Here is a 20,584-nt window from a genome sequence, read left to right as displayed (position 1 = left end):
TCAGACCCAGCATGTGATGTGATCTAGTCAGAAGTAACACTGCCCCATAATTTCCAAGAAGCAGCTGGTGGATTCGAACCGCTGACCTTTTGATTAGCAGCTGTGCTTTTAACCGCTGCACCACCAGGGCTCGGACCAGCATAAATACAAGCTGCTAATGTAGAACACTCCAAGATTTTTACAGCAACTTTTTCAGAGGACGTGGATGGCTCTGAAAAGAGCCTTTGGTTTAACAGAGGCACAACCTTTTACGCCTGTGCCAGGCCTTAGGCCCGCTCCCCGCGGATGCGGCGCGCGAGCTGGATGTCCTTGGGCATGATGGTGACGCGCTTGGCGTGGATGGCGCACAGGTTGGTGTCCTCAAACAGCCCCACGAGGTAGGACTCGCACGCCTCCTGCAGCGCCATCACGGCCGAGCTCTGGAAGCGCAGGTCGGTCTTGAAGTCCTGCGCGATCTCGCGCACCAGCCGCTGGAAGGGCAGCTTGCGGATCAGCAGCTCCGTGGACTTCTGGTAGCGGCGGATCTCGCGCAGCGCTACGGTGCCCGGCCGGTAGCGGTGAGGCTTCTTGACGCCTCCGGTCGCCGGGGCGCTCTTTCGGGCCACTTTAGTGGCCAGCTGCTTGCGAGGGGCTTTCCCGCCCGTTGACTTGCGCGCCGTTTGCTTGGTACGAGCCATGACCACTCCCTCACACCTCAGCCGGTCCTCAACCGACTGTCCACAACGGCCTGAGCAGGTGTATTTATAGAGGCCGCTGCGTTCCGATTGGATGAGAGGTCTACGCAAGATTGCGTGATGGAATGCTGCATTGTGATTGGCTGGGGTGGTCCTCCGCCTGCCTTCCAGCCTTTCTGTGTTCCGGCCGCTGTTGCGCGTTCACCCTTCTCCTGTTGGCTCATAACCCGTATTCCGGCGGAGAAGGGAGTGTGGTGTGGGGCCTCGGTGCTCCGAAGTCTTCTTTCTACCCCACACACGCTCCTTTCCTGTCAGCGCGTCCCCCTCACCCCGTCCGCTCACCTCCCCCTCGGCTGTGGCGGGGAGAACCTTCTAGAACCGAATGTTTCCACAGTCGGCCTTTGCCTGGCTGTTACACAGCATGGCTGCCTCCCTTCCCATGTCAGGGCCAGAGGAGGGTCGCTCATGGTGCCTGAGTGTGCCAGGTTCAGGTTCTCCGGCCTTCCCGGACGGGGAGCTCGGACAAGTTCTCTCCAGACCTGCCAGTCAGTCCCGAGGGTCTGTGGTGCGGATCTCGGGGTATCACCAGGCTCTCGCCCTGATCTTCCAGCGCGGGGCTCGGGAGCTGCAGAGCCTTTCTGTTTCACGGGACCCCGACTTGAGCCAGCCCTCTCAGAGCGTGCCCGTATCTGAGCCTCACCTTTTCCAGTCAGAAGAGCTTTCGTTTTGCGGTGAGTCTCAGGGGCTTTGAGCAGCAACACTGAACAAACAAAAAAAGACGGCATTAGGGGGCGTCCCTGGTGATCTGCTTGCCTCCTAGCCGAAAGGTTAGCAGTCTGAACCCGCCCCTAGAGGCACCTCAGAAGGAATGCCTGGCGATCTGCTTCCCAAAGGTCAGAGCTTCGAAAACCCTATGGAGCAGTTGTGCTCTGCACACATGGAGTCACCAAGAGTGGGAGTCCACCCCACGGCAACGAACCCCAACAATGTGCGCCAGCCCTGCATCCGCCCACCTCCCTCAGCAGGACTGGATACCGTCATCTATGTGACATGCAAAGCTGTTTGTTTTCCTGATCTCTGGCTGAGTTCCTTTGGGTTTCTACCCGCAGAGGAACCAAGGCTGGAGAAAAACATCCCTGAAAAAGAATTTCCCAAGAGGAGGTATTTCCTCTGTAAATTCAAGAGTTTCGGATACAAACGTTCCCCGCAAGGTGTTGGCTTGTCCAGGACGTTCTACAGATAAGGGTGTGTGTGTTCTGTGCAAGGCCCGCACTGTGCGGCTCCCACGCCACTGTCTGAGGGAAGCACTCCTCATCTAGAAAGCCTTTTCACTGATCTCATTGCTCACTTGTGTTTGTTTGTACAACTAAGGAAATAAAGAGCGGTTAATATTTTGTTTAAAGTTCTTTGAGATTTTGGAATTATACCTGGTTGGGCTTGTTCATCATTAATTTTCCCTTTTCTAGAGGATGATTCTCATGAGCAAACACACAGGCTGTAATTTTTCAAATTTAAAAACTTGTTTTTCTCCTTAGCTTGGGTAACAGCAAGACTGGGTCTATCTTGACTTTTATGAGCTCCCTGTAAAGGTGGAGGCAGGATTTTTACAGGAGTGAGTACTCCTTTTGGGTAAGATGCACAGTGTATTATATGAAGTGACTATGAGATGTAGCCTCTCAAGGCTCTAGAAGCTAACAAACAGTTATATTAGCATTTGAAGTTATTAGAGGAAAAACTCTTCTTGTCTTGACTCAATACACCCCTCCAACTGATACCCCATGTCTCTGACCCCCTTTACAGTAAACGCCTCAAAAGTCTTGCTTATAAGACTCTTAGTCCCGTCTTCCCATTTTCGCTTGAATCCTCTCTTAGCAGACTTTCTCCCCCAGCATGCCACAGAAACTTGACAGAAATGGCAAGGTCCCTGAAGACCTCCTGGTGGTGAGATCTTGGCAGCGTGTAACACAACTAATCTCTCTCTTCATCTTAAAACATCTTGTCTTGGCTTCTGACACACCAACCTCTTGGCTCACCTCCACCTGTATGTTATTAAATGTTAAACAACCAGCTCTGCAAGTGTCATTCTGACAGGAATGTTGACTGTTTACCTTTTAACAGTTTTGAAGGTCTTCCACCAAGACACCCAATGGATTGCCTATGAGAGCCAGGTAAACTTTGTCATAGACAAGTGCACCCTGAGGGTGATCTAGGCCCAGGGGTGTCCTTTCTTTGTTCCAGAGGTGAACTCAAAGCATCAACAGAACTTTGCTGATTCCGTTTCTCTTTTTTTTTTTTCTGTACAAATTTTATGTTTGTTTTTGACTGTTAAGTTATTCTCCGTTGGGAATTTGTTTTATGGTATGAGCATCTGATGATCTCTGTACATGGAGTAATGGTTTATTGAGATCTACTCTGTTGAGAGACATCAGAGAATCTTGGTTTTTTAGTGTTTTCTGTTTTTGTCTATTTTGAGCTCAAATCAGTTAAGAATTTTGTACCACAGGGAAAGGACTAACTCCACAGCTGAGTTTTGTATTCCTGAATTTACCCTTGATCCATGGCTGAAATTTTAGATTTGAAGCTGTAAGCTTTTCTGCTCTCTGTGTCTGCTTGTCACTGTGTCTGTAACAGAAAGATCTTTTATGTCTCATTTTTCAGTATGTTCCCCACCTCCGACGGTATTAACAAATGCGTTTATCAAATCTCTTAAATTAAAAAGCTCTATTTTCATTGCTTTATAGAGACAACTAAATGTTCTATTTATATAAGTAAATAGAACATTTTCAAAATTCCCAGAAAATAAAAAAAACTGAACTTATAAGACTTTTGATGAGCTAGATTTTTTTTAAAAGCATTCTTACAGAAACCAACTCAGAAACATTTTAAGAATTCAAGTTCAAATAAGTTAGGTAAATCCTTGGCAAACGAGACAGTTTTAATAATTTTGGTTTAATAAAAACAGCTATGTCTTCTCTGATTCATCATTGTTACATATAATACAAGCATACATATTTTACTTGGTCATGTTCCTCCTAAACATATAGGTTTACTAATCAAATAAACTAGCATTACCTTTACACATTGTTTAAGGTTATGAAAAATATAATCTTGTATTTAACCAAGTTTATTTATTATTCTGACAAAATTTTACTTCAACAGCAATTATGTTTTGTAGTATGCCAACTTGAAAACAATTTCCAAGGTGTTTCGATAACTTAAAACCTTAGACTGTGTGGTCGGCAGAATATTCACGTCCTAGTCCCTGGATTAGATTACATGACAAAGGTAGCAGATGGAACCAAAGTTGTTAATTAACTGACCTTAAAATGGGGAGGTTATGCTGAATTAGGAGTCTGGGTGGAGCAAATGGTTTGCACTCAACCACCAACCGAAAAGTTGGTGGTTCAAATCCACCAGCTGTTGCAGAAGAAAGGCCTGGCAACCTGCTTCCATAAAGATTACAGCAAAAAAAAAAAAAAAACCCCTACAGAACAGTTCTACTCTGTAACACATGGGGTTGCCATGAGTCAGAATCCACTTGATGAAAAAGGATGCTGGATGATCTGGGTGGGCTCGGTGTAATCACAAAGTGCGAAAAGTGGAAAGGGGAGGAAAAAGAGGGGCTCAGAGTGATACGTGGTGAGGAAGACTGAACCCACCGTTGCCGGCCTTGAAGGTAGAAGAATGGGCCACCGACTAGGAGTATAGGTGGCTCTCGAAGTTTGAAGAGGCAAGGAATCAGATTCTCCCCTAGAGCCTCCAGAAGGAAGGCAGCCCTTCTACACCTCGGTTTTAGCCCAGTGAGACCATTTCAGGCTTCTGACCTCCAGAATTGTAAGATAATAAATTTGTGTTGTTCCACACCCCTAAATTTGTAGTAATTTGTTACAGCAGCAATAGAAAACTAATTGAGACTGATACTAAACTGAGTTAATTAGTGGATAGCCACTAGATACCTAGATCATTTTTAAGTAAGGAAATACCGAACTGCTGATTACTAAGGATAATTCTAAGTTTACATGCTTTTGCTTCTTTTTGTATGCTACAGAAAGACTACACCACTGGGTCTGCTAATGAGGGTGTTCACTGTGCCCCTTGTACGGGTATGAAGGGTGAGTCTGGCTGTAGAAAGTCGGGTGTTCTGAGCTCTGCTGGACCACAAAGATACTGGTGAGTAACATTCACAGTTTCCCACTCGCCAGTTTTCTCTGTGAAACAGAAGTTACTTTGGTTAAAAGTTATAATTATTATATACCGATGAGACTCTATTCGAAGCAACAGTAACAGGTACAACTTTGTATGCAAGGCAATGAAATGGGTTTTTGTTTATTAAGGGGAAAAAAGAAGATTTGTCCCAAAGCAAAATGATTGGTTGTTCCAGAATGAGAAAGGAGATAGTGAAGGACAAAAACTGAATGTATATTTAAAAAAAAAAACACAAAAAATTGTTGCCATTGAGTCAATTTTGACGCATAGCGACCCTATAGCAACCCTACGGCCCCATAGGTTTCCAAGGAGCAGCTGGTGGATTTGAACTGCCAACCTTTTGGTCAGCAGCCTGATGCTTAACCACTGCACCACCAGGTGGTTCCCAGAAAGGGTATTTTATTTGCTTTGGCAAAAGCTGGCTCAGTTTTGTTGGGTTTATATGTAAGATTTTTTCTAAAAAGACCTTGTACTTCCTTTAGTATCAAATATTGTACCGACGCAAAACGACAGTTTGGCTTTCTGTGCGTTAAAATGACGAGACTTTCTTAGATTATTGGTCTGCTCTTAATAAGAAGTTGTAAAAGATTATTCTTTACCTTCTGTATAATCTGCCTAACCCAAAAAAAAAAACAAACTCATTGCCGTCAGGTCAATTCTGGCTCATAGCGACCCTACAGAACAGATTAGAACTGCCCCATAGGATTTCCAAGGAGTGGCTGGTAGATTCAAACCGCCAACCTTTTGGTTAGCAGGCAAGCTCTTAACCACTGTGCCACCAGGGCTCCGTAATCTGCCTAGATAGCAAAAATTCTGGGTTTTGCCAAAATAACCTTTTTATGGTTTATGTTGACTTTATTATGTTCTTGATTATGTAAAAAAATAAAAATAAGATTTCTCACTTATAAAAGAGACTATATAAGGGTCTTTAAAATTTTGTTGTTGTTGTTAGTTGCTATGGAATCATTTTGACTCATAACGACTCCATGTGAGCAGCGTAGAAGATCAGAAGCAGATCACCAGGCCTGTCTTCCTAGGTGCCTGTGGGTGGCTTTGAATCGCCAGCCTTTTATCTAGTAGTCCAGTGCTTAAACTCTGCACTACCCAGGGACTCCTGGGCCTGGGGTGGGTCCACTAATTTGCATTGCTAAATTCTGAAGTGTTACAACGCTGCTGGAACAGAGATGCACTTTGGAAACACTGCGAACTACAACCAAATAATTTGAAACGTGTTCCATTTGCCCATACTTTTTTTTTTAATAGTGAAATACTTCTAGTACATTCTCTAATATTCCAAAATAAAATTAATACTGGAGGTGAATATGGACTTCTTGTCACATTTCTGAGTTACGGGATGATGTATTTCACCACCACAGATGATACGGGGTTTTTGTTTGAGAGTTGCTTGTTTTATCAGGATAAGGAATTAATTTATTGTTATTTTGCCATAAATTTACTATTTACTGAAAAAGGATAACTATCCAAAAATACTCTTTATTAACTATTGTGTTGTTTGGGTTTTTTTTTTTTTAAATCAGTGTTGCGAGTCGTATTTACAGATTTCTCATTGGTGGAAAGTCCTTGCATTCTTGTGAGTAACCCTACTTTTATTCAGGAGATCTTTGGGGGTACTTTTTGAAGGCCCACTGGAGATTGGTATTTGTGTTTCATTGGCTGACATCCTATGGCTGTGATATCCACTTAGAGAGTTAAACTGGCAGTATTTATTTAAATGTGCTCTTTAATTCAATCCAATGTTAGATATACCTAAGCCATAATTTAAATGTAAGCCATATAAATAGAAAACAAAAACGAAACAGTTCCTGTAGTGTCGATTTCAACTCATGGTGACCCCATGCGTGTCAGAGTAGAACTGTGTTCCATATGGTTTTTCAATAGCTGATTTTTCGGAAGTAGATCACCAGGGCTTTCTTCTGAGGTGCTTCTGGGTGGACTGGAACCTCCAACTTTTTGGTTAGTAGCCAAGCACGTTACCTGTCTGCACTGTTTGTGAATAAAATTTAATAATCAACATCTTATTTTGATTTCAAGGGACTTCTCTTACCCATGAACCCAAAATTACAAAAGTACTGACTTGTTTTTTTTCACCAGGAGCTGCTCTGCACATTGTAAATTTGTCTTTTCTAGATAGAAAAGAGTAGTCAATAACCACCTGCTGTGCAGTGAATTACTTAATATGGCCCTGGTGGCTCAGTGGTTAAGAACTATGGCTACTAACCAAAAGGTCAGCAGTTCAAACTCACCAGCTACTGCTTGGAAACCCTGTGTCTTCTAGTGTATCTATGAGTCGGAATCGACTTGAGGGTAATAGGTTTAGTTTTTGTTTCAGCCATAGTCTTTGTAACTCCCACCAAATGACTAGGTGGTATTATGCAAATGAGGTGCTCATGGCCCACCAATGGAATTGGATAGCTTGCTCATAATGTAAATGAGGTGCATGGCAACCTTGTGGGGGTGGGACCATGCAAATAAGGTGTATGGAACCCTAATGAAGGGATTGGTGAGTTTTTCCATCCCACTAGACTTAAAGGGAGACACTGAGAGAGAGGAGCTGTAACATGGAAGACAGAGAGGCAGAGAGACAGCAGGACCAGGAGATCAGCAAGAGGCCAGCAGGAGACTGTGCAGTGGAATTCCTGGCCAATGGAGCAAGAGAGCTGAGTGCCTTTGGGCCAAGGTTTGCTGGTGAGTGGGGTGCCTCTGGGCACTTACCGGCAGAGCTAAAAGAGCTTTATAATACTTAGCTAAGTAGAGCAGAGACCAGGCTGAGGGGCCAAGGGTTAGGGAGGGGCCACAGGTTAGGCAGGCGCCAAGGCTTAGGGAGAAGCGGGCCTGGGGGCACAGTGGAGGTTAGGCTGTCCTGATCTAGGCTGTCCTGATTGAAGAACTGTATCCTGAGCATTCCTGAACCTGAACTGTAACCTGTCACTTCCCAAATAACCCCATAATAATGAGTATGATCTGTGAGTTCTGTGTGGCCATTACAATGAACTATGGAACCCAGCAGAGAAGTAGAGAGTGCTGTGGGAGGGATGGTTGGTGTCAGGATTGGTCAAAAGGGTGAAGGTATGTCTGACCTCAGCCTCATAGGAACCAGCCTTGGGCTGTTGATCCTGATTCTCCTTCTCCTTGTGAAGTCTGAGGAGGTCAGACACCTCCAAAACTCCATTTTTACAGTTGGTGTCAGAATCAGGGATCGTTGCAATGGCTCCAGACTCATGAAAGCATGGGATCTAGGAAGAGACAGAATGAAGAGGCTTGGGAAGTGAAATTTTTGGTTACTTTGGTTGTTGTTATCTGTAATGGCTGAAAGGAAAGTAAGAGCTGTTATGCTGCAGCTGAGGGGAGAAAAGCACATCTGGAGTGGCTGGGGAGGAAAGCCAGGCCAGATAAGCAAGATGACTGATAGGAGGCCAGGTCTCCTGGGCCCACCCAGCCAGAGGCCACATGCATAGGAATGGAAAGATAGTCAAGGAGTGGAGAAGAAGAAACTGGAATGTTTTTAAAAAGAGTTATGCATTTATTTGAATGTACTATGGATACTGAATGTTTCTCCTAAGTAGTGTTGTAAAGCAGACCTAAATGTGTGATAGAATTGAATATTGGGTATTACAGATAACAGAGAGTATGTAACTCTGCCTCCAGCCAGTACTTCATTGAATATGCTAAAAGGGGATTTGCCTGAAAGAAACACCGGCTGTTGGTTTGAATGCAGTAGTCCTGTGTATCGAGTATCAGGGCCTTAGGTTGAAAACCTGAGCCCCACCCAGGAATTTTGCGTTTGAAAAGACATGCAGACCTACCCAGAACTGCTGGAGATTTGCATTTGAAGGAAGAACCTGCAGAAAAACAAAAAAATGACTGTTTTGCTTTTTGAATTTCAAGCAAATAAGCAGTTTACCTTTGGGTACATTGAGGCAAGAAAAGTCAGTGCCCATCTATCCCTGACAGGACCTGGAAGTTAAAGGGAGCCAGGTATACTCGCCTATGGTGACCACCTGGGTCCACTTACGAGTGGAAGTGGGGAAGGTGCCGCAATGAAGAGACAAGCTGAGTTTGGACACGTTCCATTGGTGCCTGCTGATGTATCCCATGGGAGCTAGGGATGAGAGAGAGAAGGGTCTGGCTGGTCTAAAGTGCAGGGAGGTGTGTGGACTCCTGAGTCTATGGCTGGTACCCATTGACCCTTGGATGTCTAGTTCTGAGCTGACCAGAATCCAACTGAATGAAGAGAAAGATGTTTAACACCATGAGCTGGTGAAGATTGCTGCAAATTGGTGGCTTGCTCTGGACTGGACTTTGCTTTGGATGCAGACGGTCAAAGTTCCAACCAGACCCATAATAAGAGAAGAGATTGAGGAGGTAATAAAAAAACACCAAACAAAAAAAGCCCTGGCCCGGATAGCTTCACGGGAGAATTCCACCAAATATTCAGAGAACAGCTCACACAACTACTAGTCAAACTATTTCAGAACATACAAAAGGAAGAAATACTCCCAAATTCATTCTATAAAGCCAGCATAACCCTGACATCAAAGCCAGGCAAATACACCACAAAAAAATTATGAACCAATATCTCTCATTAACATAGATGCAAAAATTCTCGACAAAATTCTAGCCAATAGAATTCAGCAGCACATAAAAAAAAATTCAGCAAGACCAAGTGGGATTCATACCAAGTATGAGAGAATGGTTCAACATTAGAAAATCAATCAATGTAATCCACCACATAAACAGAACAAAAGAAAAGACCATATGATCATCTCAATTGACGCAGAAAAGGAATTTGATAAAGCCCAACATCTATTCCGGATAAAAATTCTCAATAAAATAAGAATAGAAGGGAAATTCCTCAACAGAATAAAGGGCATCTATACAAAACCAATAGCCAACATCATTTTCAATGGAGAGAGGCTGAAAGCATTCCTCCTGAGAACGGGAACAAGACAAGGATGCCCTTTATCTCCACTCCTATTTAACATTGTGCTGGAAGTCCTAGCTAGGGCAATAAAGCGAGAAAAAGAAAGGGCATACAAATTGGAAAGGAAGAAGTAAAACTATATTCGCAGATGATATGATACTCTACATAAAGAACCCCAAAGATTCCACAAGAAAACTACTGGAATTAATAGATTTAGCAGAGTAGCAGGATACAAGATCAACATAAAAAATCAGCTGGATTCCTATACACCAATAAAGAGAACTTTGAAAAGGAAGTCAGGAACACAGTACCATTTATCATAGCCCCTAAAAAGATAAAATACCTAGCTATAAATCTAACCAGGGATGTAAAAGACCTACATAAAGAAAACTACAAAACACTATTGCAAGAAACCAAAAGAAACCTACATAAATGAAAAAACATACCATGCGTGGGTAGGAAGACTCAACATTGTGAAAATGTCAATTCTACCCAAAGTGATCTACAGATACAATGCAATCCCAATCCAAATACCAACAGCATTCTTTAATGAGATGGAAAAACTAATCACCACTTTTATACGGAAAGGAAAAAGACCTGGATAAGCAAAGCATTATTGAAGAACAAGAACAAAGTAGGATGCCTCACACTACCTGATCTCAGAACCCACTTAACAGAGATGGTAGTCAAAACAGCCTGATACTGGTTCAATGACAGACACATCGATCAAAGGAACAGAATCGAGAACCCAGATGTAAATCCATCCACCTACGGTTAGCCGATCTTTGACAAAGGACGGAAGTTTATTAAATGGGGGAAAAGACAGTCTTTTTAACAAATGGTGCTGGCAAAACTGGATATCCATCTCTTAAAAAATGAAACAGGACCCATACCTCACACCATGCACAAAACCTAACTCAAAATAGATCAAATACCTAAATATAAAACCTAAAACGATGAAGATCATGGAATAGAAAATAGGGACAATGCTAGGGGCCCTAATACATTGTGTAAATAGAATACAAACCAAAACTAACAATGTGCAAACAGCAGAAGATAAGCTAGATAACTGAGATCTTCTAAAAATTAAACATGTATGCTCATCAAAGACTTCACCAAAAGAGTAAAAAGAGAACCTACAGACTGGGAAAAAAATTTTTTGCTATGACGTATCCGACAAGGGTCTAATCTCTAAAATCTAGGGAATACTTCAACACTTCAACAACAAAAAGACAAATAATCCAATTAAAGAATGGGCAAAGGATATGAACAGACACTTCACCAAAGAAGACATTCAGGCAACTAACAGACACATGAGGAAATTCTTGTAATCCTTAGCCATTAGAGTAATGCAAATCAAAACTACAATGAGATACCATCTCACCCAGACATTACTGGCACGAATCAAAAAACAGAAAACAACAAATGTTGGAGAGGTTGCGAGGAGTCTGGAACTCTTATACACTGCTGGTGAGAATGTAAAATGGTCCAACCACTGTGGAAAATGATACAGCCCCTCCTTTAAAAGCTAGAAATAGAAATACCATATGATCCAGCAATCCAACTCCTAGGAAAATATCCTAGAGAAATAAGAGCCATTACACGAATAGACATATGCACACCTATGTTCACCACAGCATTATTCACAACAGCAAAAAGATGGAAACAACCTAAGTGCCCATCAATAGATGAATGGATAAACCAACTATGGTACATACACACAATGGAAACTATGCAATGATAAAGAACAATGATGAATCCGGGCAATAGCTCAGAACCTGGATGAATCTGGAGGGCATTATGCTGAGTGAAATAAGTCAATCACAAAAGGACAAATATTGTATGAGACCGCTATTATAAAGACTCAAGAAAAGGTTTACACCTAGAAAGAAACAATCTTTGATGGTTATGAGGGAGGAGAGGGGTGGGAGGGGGAATCATTAATGAGATAAGAGACAAGTGTTAACTTTGGTGAAGGGAAAGACAACACACAATATAGGGGAAGTCAGCACAACTTGACCAAGACAAAGTCATAGAAGCTTCCTAGATACATCCAAACACCTTGAGGGACCAAGTTACGGGGGCTGAGTGGGGGGGGACCACGGTCTTTGGAGACATCTAGGTCAACTGGCATAACATTAGCTCATAAAGAAAATGTTCTACATCCTTCTTTGGTGAGTAGCGTCTTGGGTCTTTAAAGCTTGCAAGCAGCCATCAAAGATACAACTATTGGTCCCATCCCCTCCAGAGCAAAGGAGAATGAAAAAACAAAAGACACAAGGAAAATATTAGTCCAAATGACTAATGGAACACATGAACCACAGTCTCCACCAGCCTGGACCCAGAAGAACTAGATGGTACCCAGTTACCACCACCAATCGCTGTGACAGGGATCACAATAGAGGGTCCCGAGAGAGTGGGAGAAAAATGCAGAACAAAATTCAAATTCACAAAAAATAAAAAAAAACCTGAGTTACTCGTCTGACAGAGACTAGAGGAACCCCTGAGATTATGGTCACCCTGCTAGCTCAGAACGGAAGCCACTCCCGAAGTCCACCTTTCAGTCATAGACAGGCCTATAAAACAACATACGTGAGGAACGTGCTTCTTAGTTCAATCAAGTATATGAGACCAAATGGGCAACACCTGCCCAAAAGCAAAGATGAGAAGGCAGGAAGGGACAGGAAAACTGGACGAATGGACACAGGGAACCCAGGGTGGAAAGGGAAAGGGGGAGAGTGCTGACACATTGTGGGGACTGCAACCAATTCACAAATCAATTTGCATATATATTTTTGAATGAGAAACTAATTTACACTGTAAACTTTCACCTAAAGTACAATAAAATTAAAAAAAAAAATTTCCAACCGAAAGATTTTTCAGATCAAGGCACGTGCTTGTCTCCTCGGAGTACTGTTTTGACAGGGACTGGCGGTTTAGAAATTGTCTAACATGAAGGGAGATAAGGCATGAAGTGGCTGGCTTATGTGCTTTCATGGGTGTGCTTACACTCAGAATGAGGGGGACAAGGGAAGATCCCCACTAATAGATTTGTCTTTTCCTGATAGGTCTGGGGAAGAGAGGGTAGGGGAGGATGCCAGTTGGATTATTTGATTCAGTTGTGAGTAATGATTCTTAACAGGGTTATTTGTGAGTGTAAAAAATGTAATTGTAGAAGCTGTCAGTGTGAAAGAGTGGACTAAGGGGGAGGCACTGCTGGACTGGAGCACAGGGGCCAAACCTAAAGTCCCTTAAAGGTTTTGCTGTGCTGATACCTCAGGAGGCTCAGAGCAAGGGAATAATCTGTCAGTTAAATTTCATCAGAGGCCAGAAAGGGCTAAGTCAAGATGACTTTTAGAGAATCTTACCAGATCAGGTGGACATCTGCAGCACACCTGAGTAGCTGGTATCTGAGTGACCTCACCCTGAGGACTCTGCCCTACCGAAGGACTAATTGTTAATGACTGTTTTGGACTGTAAAATGTTTGGGAGAGGGAAGTTAAAACTTACTATGGCCCTTCTAGCCATAGTCTTTATAACTTCCACCAAATGACTGGGCGGGACTATGCAAATGAGGTGCTTGTGGCCCACCAAGGTGATTGGATAGCTTGCTAATAATGTAAATAAGGTGAATAGCACCCTTGTGGGAGTGGGACCATGCAAATAAGGTATATGGAAACCCAACAAGGGGATTGGTCAGTTTTGCCATCCTGCAAAGGGGGAGAGGAGAGAGAGAGAGAGAGAGAGAGAGAGAGAGAGAGACACACCTCCAGGCACTTATTGGCCAAACTAAAAGAGCTGTGTAACACTTGCCGAGCAGGGCAGAGGCCGGGTGGCGGGGCCAAGGGCCAGGGAGAGGCCTGCCTGCGCATGCTGAGAGGAGGCTGTCCTGATTGAAAAGCTGTATCCTCAGCATTCCTGGAACTGAACTGTAACCTGTTACTTCCCTAATAAACCCCATAATCATGAGTATGGTCTATGAGTTCTGTGTGGCCATTGCAACGAATTATCTAACCCAGCAGAGAAGTAGAGAGTGCCATGGGAGGGACGGTTGGTGTCAGAGTTGGTAAAAAGGTTGGAGGGAGGCGGCATGTCTGACCTCTGCCTCATAGGAATAGCCTCGGGCTGTTGCTCTTCTCCTTCCTCCTTGTGAAGTTAAAGAAGGTCAGATGCCCAGTCAGGCCATTTTTACACAAACCCATTACCTCATAATTTAATGCAAAAGACCGTGCTTCCTTAATTTTGGTTTCAAGAGGTCTCATAGCTACAAATGGTAAAGGGTCAAATTTTCAGGAGTTACTTTTTTAAATGCTAACTCAGTGACCATTAAGTATTTGGTCACCATGGAAACTTGTATTCATTAAAAATAATAATAATAACAAGCTTCTGTGAAATCTCCAGTCTTGGGACCATTTTCCTCATGCAGGGAAATTCGTGCTCCCAATTTGCAAATTGTTTATTAAATCATGAAACAATCAAATATTATTGTTTTAAGCTAATTCAAAGGTTTTTTTTTTTTAACCATTGTAACTAGCCTACTTTGAGCCACTTGTTTTTAGAAATAAAATGATTTCCCTGCATGCGTACAGAATGAATGCTCAGAACAAACCTTGTGTTTTAATTTCTGTGTGTGTTGATTATTTTTAACAATGTATATGGATACACACACATATATATAAAGCTTATGCTTATTTATAGAAGCCCTGGTAGCACAATGGTTACGTGACCTTGGCTGCTAACTTAAAGGTTGGCGGCTCAAACCCTGGCCGTGGAAAGCGGGACGAAAGACCTGGTGACGTCTTTTCTTAAAAACCATCCCACTGCCCTGGAGTCGCTTCTGATTCCTAGCGACCCTACAGAATAGAGCAGAATCTCCCCATGGGGTTTCCAGGACTGTACATCTTTCTGGAACCTAACTGCCACATCTTTCTCCTGCCCAGCGCTGGTGGGTTGAAATCGCCGACTTTTCGGTTAGCAGCCCAGCGCTTTAATCACTGCACCACCGGGGCTCCGTAAAAGATTATAGTTTAGGAAATCCTCTGGGGCAATTCTACTCTGTCACGTAAGTTCGCTATGAATCGGAAATCGACAGCACAGCACCTAACAACAACACGGTTGTTTACAAACTTTAGATAGAAATATGTGTATAAACAGGAAATAGTTCTTAAAAAAAAGTGAGAGCCCAACAACCTCGAATAGAGATCCGGAAGTGCTGACAGACACCACGAAGACGCGAGGCTAAAATAGTGCATTTGAGACCCAAAACCAAACCCAGGGCCCTTGAGTGGCCCTTGAGTGGACTCCGACTCCTAGCGAGAGGAGAACTGCCCCCACACTGTTTTCAAGGCTGTAATCTTTCCAGAAGCAGATTGCCACATCTTTCTCCCCGAGACGCTGGTGGGTTTGAACCAAGCGCTTAACCACTGCGCCACCGGGGCTCCTTGCATTTGAGAAGGGTTGGGGAAAATCAAGGTTTCGACAGTGTTGGGATTACAGGAACCAAGACGTTAAGTAACCCATCACCCCCTCGTGGGGACTTTGTGAAAGATCAACCAAGGGAGAAATGCTTGACTTGTAGGAAGAAGAAACCATTGCTGTTCTGCCTAGGACATAGACAATCCTGTGAGAAATCAATTACATAAAATATACATACAAATATCAGTACAGAATCTGACAGCCTGAGCTCGGAGGAGACGCAGGGACCACGCTGAGCCAGGAGACCCCGAGCTCTCATGCATCCGCGCAAGGCGGCTAGTATTCCCAGGCAAATAGGGCGAAACTCGCAGTCAAACAGAGGTTTTGAATTTACCAATCAGGAAACATCGCTGAGGGTATGTAAATGAAGGAGGCCAAGGCGTTAACGCGTATACAACGGCCGTGGCGCGCAAACTCACCCCCGGCACCATGGCGTGCGCCAAAGGGAAGCCGCCCTCAGCGGTTCCCTGAGCTCCGGTACCCCACCACTCAGCAGCACAGTACTCCTCACTTCTGCATCCTCCACCCTGGTGCCGCTGCACCCCGGCACTCCTGCACTCCAGCACCGCTTCACCCCAGCACTCCTGCTCCCCGGCACCGCTGCACCCCAGGATCGCGGACCCGCAAGCACCGCCCCCTCAGGAGTCCGCAGAGCCGCGGGCCGACGCTACGTCCACCCGGCGCCTGGGGCGCGACATCCTGCAGGACTTAAAGACCGAGCCCTGGCGCGGTGGCGCCGCAAGAACGCGCAAGGCCGACCTGGAGGGGCTCTTCGGTCACCAGTCTGTGCGCCATCCCCCCAAGCGCGTCACCGTCCTGCCCAAGGACCCCCAGCGCCTGCGTGGTATCCGTGGGGAGCCGAATAGAAATGGCGACGCGAGCTCCTCTTCACGTTTCGGCAAGAACAGCTGTGCACTGCCTCCCCTCTGTTTGAGAGGGGTGGGCTCTGTTGAGCCTGAAGAGTCCTGGCCTTCAGAGTCCCTTTTGCAATTCTCAGAGCCTGCGACCAGGAAGCCCTCAACTTTGGGTTTCTACTTTTTTTTTCTTGGTAGATTATTCCCAAACAAAACCGGAGTCTGCTCGTTTGACCTTTGTGGAAAAGGATTCCAATGGGGGCCTGTATGAGCAGCTTAGCACTTAAAAGACAGGAGGGTTTGGAGGGGTGGGTTATGACACTCCCTACCCTCTCTTTGAGGAGCCCTGGTAGCGCAGTGGTTAAGCGCTGGGCTGCTAACCAAAAGATCGGCGGTTGGAACCCACCAGCCGCTCCGTCGGGCGAAAGATGTGGAAGAAAGATGTGGCAACCTGCTTCCGTAAAGATTTGCAGCCTTGGAAACCCAGCGAGGCAGTTCTACTCTGTCCTGTAGGGTAACTGTGAGTCAGACGCTAGTTTTTGTATTTTTTAAACCCTCTCTGGCTACTTTGCCGTTGAAGCGTAAAGTTTTCCTTTATTCCCTGTGTCCACTGACTGGAGGGAGAAAGAATCCTTTATTTACTTATTTTCATTCATCAAACATTCACTTAGCATCTACTTTCCAGGCATAGTTCTAAACCCTTAGGAGTGAGCACATTAGACAAAAATGTGCCCTCCTGGAGCTTCCATTCTAGTGGGAAAGGCCATGAGCAGTCCACAGGAGATGGACAGTATTGTAGAAGCTTATATGCTAAGCAGAAGTCCCTGCTTAACAGTTAAGGGCTCGACTATTAGCCAAAAGGTTGGCGGTTCAAAGCTACCCAGAGGTGACTCAGAAGAATGGCCTGGTGATCTCCTGAAAGGTCACAGAAAACCCCATGGAGCAGTTCTACTCTGCATACATTGGGTCAGCATGAGTCGACAACAACATGGTAAGCACTAGTATGCCTGTTTCAGTGCTGAACAGAATAGTCAGGGCAGGCCTCACTGAGACTGGGGTTTGAACAGGACCTGGAAGGAGCCGCCAGAGGCAACAGCCAGTGGAAGACCCTGAGAGTTGGGCGTGCACACTGCTGTTCTCACAGTGAGAAGGCCTCCTGTATGGAGGGAGAGGGCAAGCAAGAGAGGGGAGGAGCCGGGGAGTGGAAGGAGATGTGGACCCAGAAGTAAAAGGAAAGGAAGACTATGTGAAGATTTGGGTCTTTCCTGGAAGATCAAGGTGGTGCCACTGGATGGATTTCTTCAGGACTTCAACTGCTTGTTCAGTAAAGTGTCTCAGGCCAGAACCTCAACCTCTAATGATGAATGCTGTCATTAAAATAATGCAAACATGTATAATAATAATTTTAAATAACTATAATTAAAATAAATGGATAAATAAAATATATAAAATTGTTAAAATATATGAAATATAATTTAAAAATCATTTTAAAATATACATACGGTGAGTCTATCATTCACAAACATGCTACCCAACATCACATTGCTCACGTGACATCCAACACGAGAATGCCAGTTTGCAACACACGTTTACCACGTGCTTTCTGTGGGTCCCACTCTAAGTACCAACATTTCCTTGAAGAACAAGCCAGACAAGGTTTCTCTGCCGGCCTAGAGTTTAGCTTGTCATCTGCGAGAGATGAGTTACCCACAACCGCAAGGGCTATAAAGGAAGGAAAGAAAGTAATGAGATGGGAAATAATATGTAGGGGGCTCACTTGCCTTAGGGTGGCATGGAACCACTGGCCAGTGGAGGAGACACGTGGAAAATTACCTTGAGACTATGGGACCCTCCAAGCACACTACCAGGTCATGGCACAGAAGGGCTCACAGACCAAACTGAAATGTTTAAATCACGTGGTTTATTCAACTTAAAACACACAGCAGGAAACAAGGAGAAAGAGGGGGTAAATTAATAAATTTAGGAGAGGTGTAAGTAGGTAAAAAGCCACACCTGATCCTGGGGTACAAAGGAGAACGTAAGCTCCCGTCTCTCTCTGCTGGTTTTTCCCGCTGGCACCGTGGTTACGAGGACCAGAGTTCAGGTGCAAGCAAGGGGGCCCTGGAAGGAAGGTACCCTGGGCCAATGACCTGCTTGTTCGAGAGATGCAGGGACAGGCTCTCCTGGCTGAGCTGCAAACGGCACGTGGGCCAGGGTGGGTGTCACCAATGGGTGGCTAAGTTAAAACCTAGGGCATTGGGTGCCCCCTGCATATTTAGTGATCATGAATATTCAGTGTCCACATGCCTCACGTTCGTCTATTGCCTCCTAAATATTAGGTATCTTGGTTCTTAACATTCATATCTTTCAGACACACATGCTCTACTTGTTAGGTGCCTTGAGTCTGCTCCAACTCATAGCAACCCCGTGTATAAGAAAACGAAACGTTGCCTGATCCTGCACCATCCTCACGATTGTTGCTATATTTGAGCCCGTTGTTGCAGCTGCTATGTCAATCAATCCATTTGATTGAAGGTCTTGCTCTTTCTCGCTGACCCTCTACTTTACCAAGCATGAGGTCCTTCTCTAGGGATTGGTCCCTCCTGATGACACGTCCAAAGTGAGAGATGAAGTCTCGCTATCCTCTCTTCTAAGGAGCATTCTGGCTGTATTTCTTGCAAGACAGATTTATTCATTCTTCTGGCAATCCACAGTATATGCCATATTCTTTGACAACACCACAATTCTAATGCGTCAGTTCTTCGGTCTTCCTTTGTCACTGTCCAGCCTTTTGCATGCATATGAAGGACTGAAAAGACCATAGCTTGGGTCTGGAGCACCTTAGTCATTGAAGTGACATCTTTGCTTTTTAACACTTTAAAGAGGTACTTAACACATCTTAGGAGATTCACCCATCCTTTGGTTTTGGCTTTCGTTCTGTTATTTTCTGTCTTCTATAGCCGACTTGAATATTCTAGGACAGTAGGACAAATGTCTGTTCCAGGAGATGGTGATCAGGCCAACACCTGAAGAGAATGAATGGTTGAAGTGAAAGGCAAATGAGGGCTCAGTCTGTTCAAAACCAAGAGTCCTGTTTTCAGTGTTGAGTTTTGAGAGTTCCTCACATATTCTGGATACTCTTCCTTTGTCAGACATGTGGTTGGCAAATATTCCCTCCCAGTCTGTAGCTTTTCTTTTCATCCTTTTCACATGGGCTTTCCCAAAGCAAAAGTTTTTAATTTTGAAGTCCCATTTATCAATTTTTCTTTTTATGGATTGTGCTTCTGGTGTCAAGTCTAAGAAATCTTTGACTGGTTCTAGATCCCAAAGACTTTCTCCTAAATTTTTTTCTGAAAGTTATATAATTTAATGTTTTCCATGTAAGTCCCTGGTACGTTTTGAGTTAATTTTTATAGGAGATGTGAGGTTTGGGTCCAGTTTTATTTTGTTTTGCCCGTGAACATCCTGTTACTACAGGCTATCTTTCCTCCACTGAATTGCTTTTGCATCGTTGTCAAAAATCTGTTGAGTATATTTCTGGGCTCTCTATTCAGCTCCATTCATATATGCGTCTATCCCTCCTCCAATACCACATTGTCTTGATTACTGTAGCCATATAGTAAGACTTCACGTTGGTTAGGGTAACGCTTCCCACTTTATTCTTCTTTTTCAGGATTGTTTTAGCTATTCTGGGTCCTGTGTCTTTACATATAAATTTTAGAATAGGTTTGCTTATGCCTACAGAAGGAGTCCTGGTGGCTCGGTGGTTATAGTGCTTGGCTGCTAACCGAAAGGTCAGTGATTAGAACCCACCAGTTTCTGCATGGGAGAAAAGGCCTGGAAATCCGCTCCTGTAAAGATTACAGCCTTGGAAACCCTATGGGGCAGTTCTACTCTGTCATATAGGGTCATTATGAGTCGGAATTGAATTGATGGCAACGGGGCCAACTCATAGCGACCTTATAGGACAGAGTAGAACTAGGACATCTACAGAAAACCTTGTTGGAATTGTAATAGGAGTTGCTATAATTTTATAGATCAATTTGTGCAGAATTGACATCTTTACCACGTTGACTCTTCCAATCTGTGAACATGGTATGTCTCCATTTATTTAGATTTCTGATTTCTCTCATCATTTTGTAATTTTCAGCATACAAGTCCTTTATGTATTTTGTTGGATTTATATATAAGTATTTCATTTTCTTTGTGGTGATTTTAAGTGGTATTATATTTTTAATTTCAGTTTTCACGTGTTCATTTTTTATGTATAGAAATGTGATTGGTTTTTGTGTAGATCTTATATCCTGCAAACTTGCTGAATTCACTTATTAGTTCTAGAAGTTATTTTGTAGATTTCTTGGAATGTTTTTATGTAATCATGTCATCTACAAGCAGAGAGTTTATTTTTTTGTTCCAATCTCTATGACCTTTCT

The 20,584-nt window shown here is 43.9% G+C and overlaps 1 protein-coding gene across 1 annotated transcript; it reads right to left on the bottom strand.

Annotated features, from left to right (window-relative positions):
* Positions 1-266: 266 nt before the first annotated feature.
* H3-4 (H3.4 histone, cluster member) lies at positions 267-682 on the bottom strand. The gene has a single exon (XM_023739041.1). The coding sequence runs from the start codon at positions 675-677 to the stop codon at positions 267-269; it is 411 nt and encodes a 136-aa protein (XP_023594809.1). The 5' UTR covers positions 678-682.
* Positions 683-20,584: the final 19,902 nt, after the last annotated feature.

This window comes from Trichechus manatus, unplaced genomic scaffold, assembly GCF_000243295.1.
Source record: "Trichechus manatus latirostris isolate Lorelei unplaced genomic scaffold, TriManLat1.0 scaffold00128, whole genome shotgun sequence".
Classification (NCBI taxonomy): Eukaryota; Metazoa; Chordata; class Mammalia; order Sirenia; family Trichechidae; genus Trichechus; species Trichechus manatus.
The sequence above is the reverse complement of the archived record's forward strand: the minus strand, read 5'-3'. Positions and strand labels throughout refer to the sequence as shown.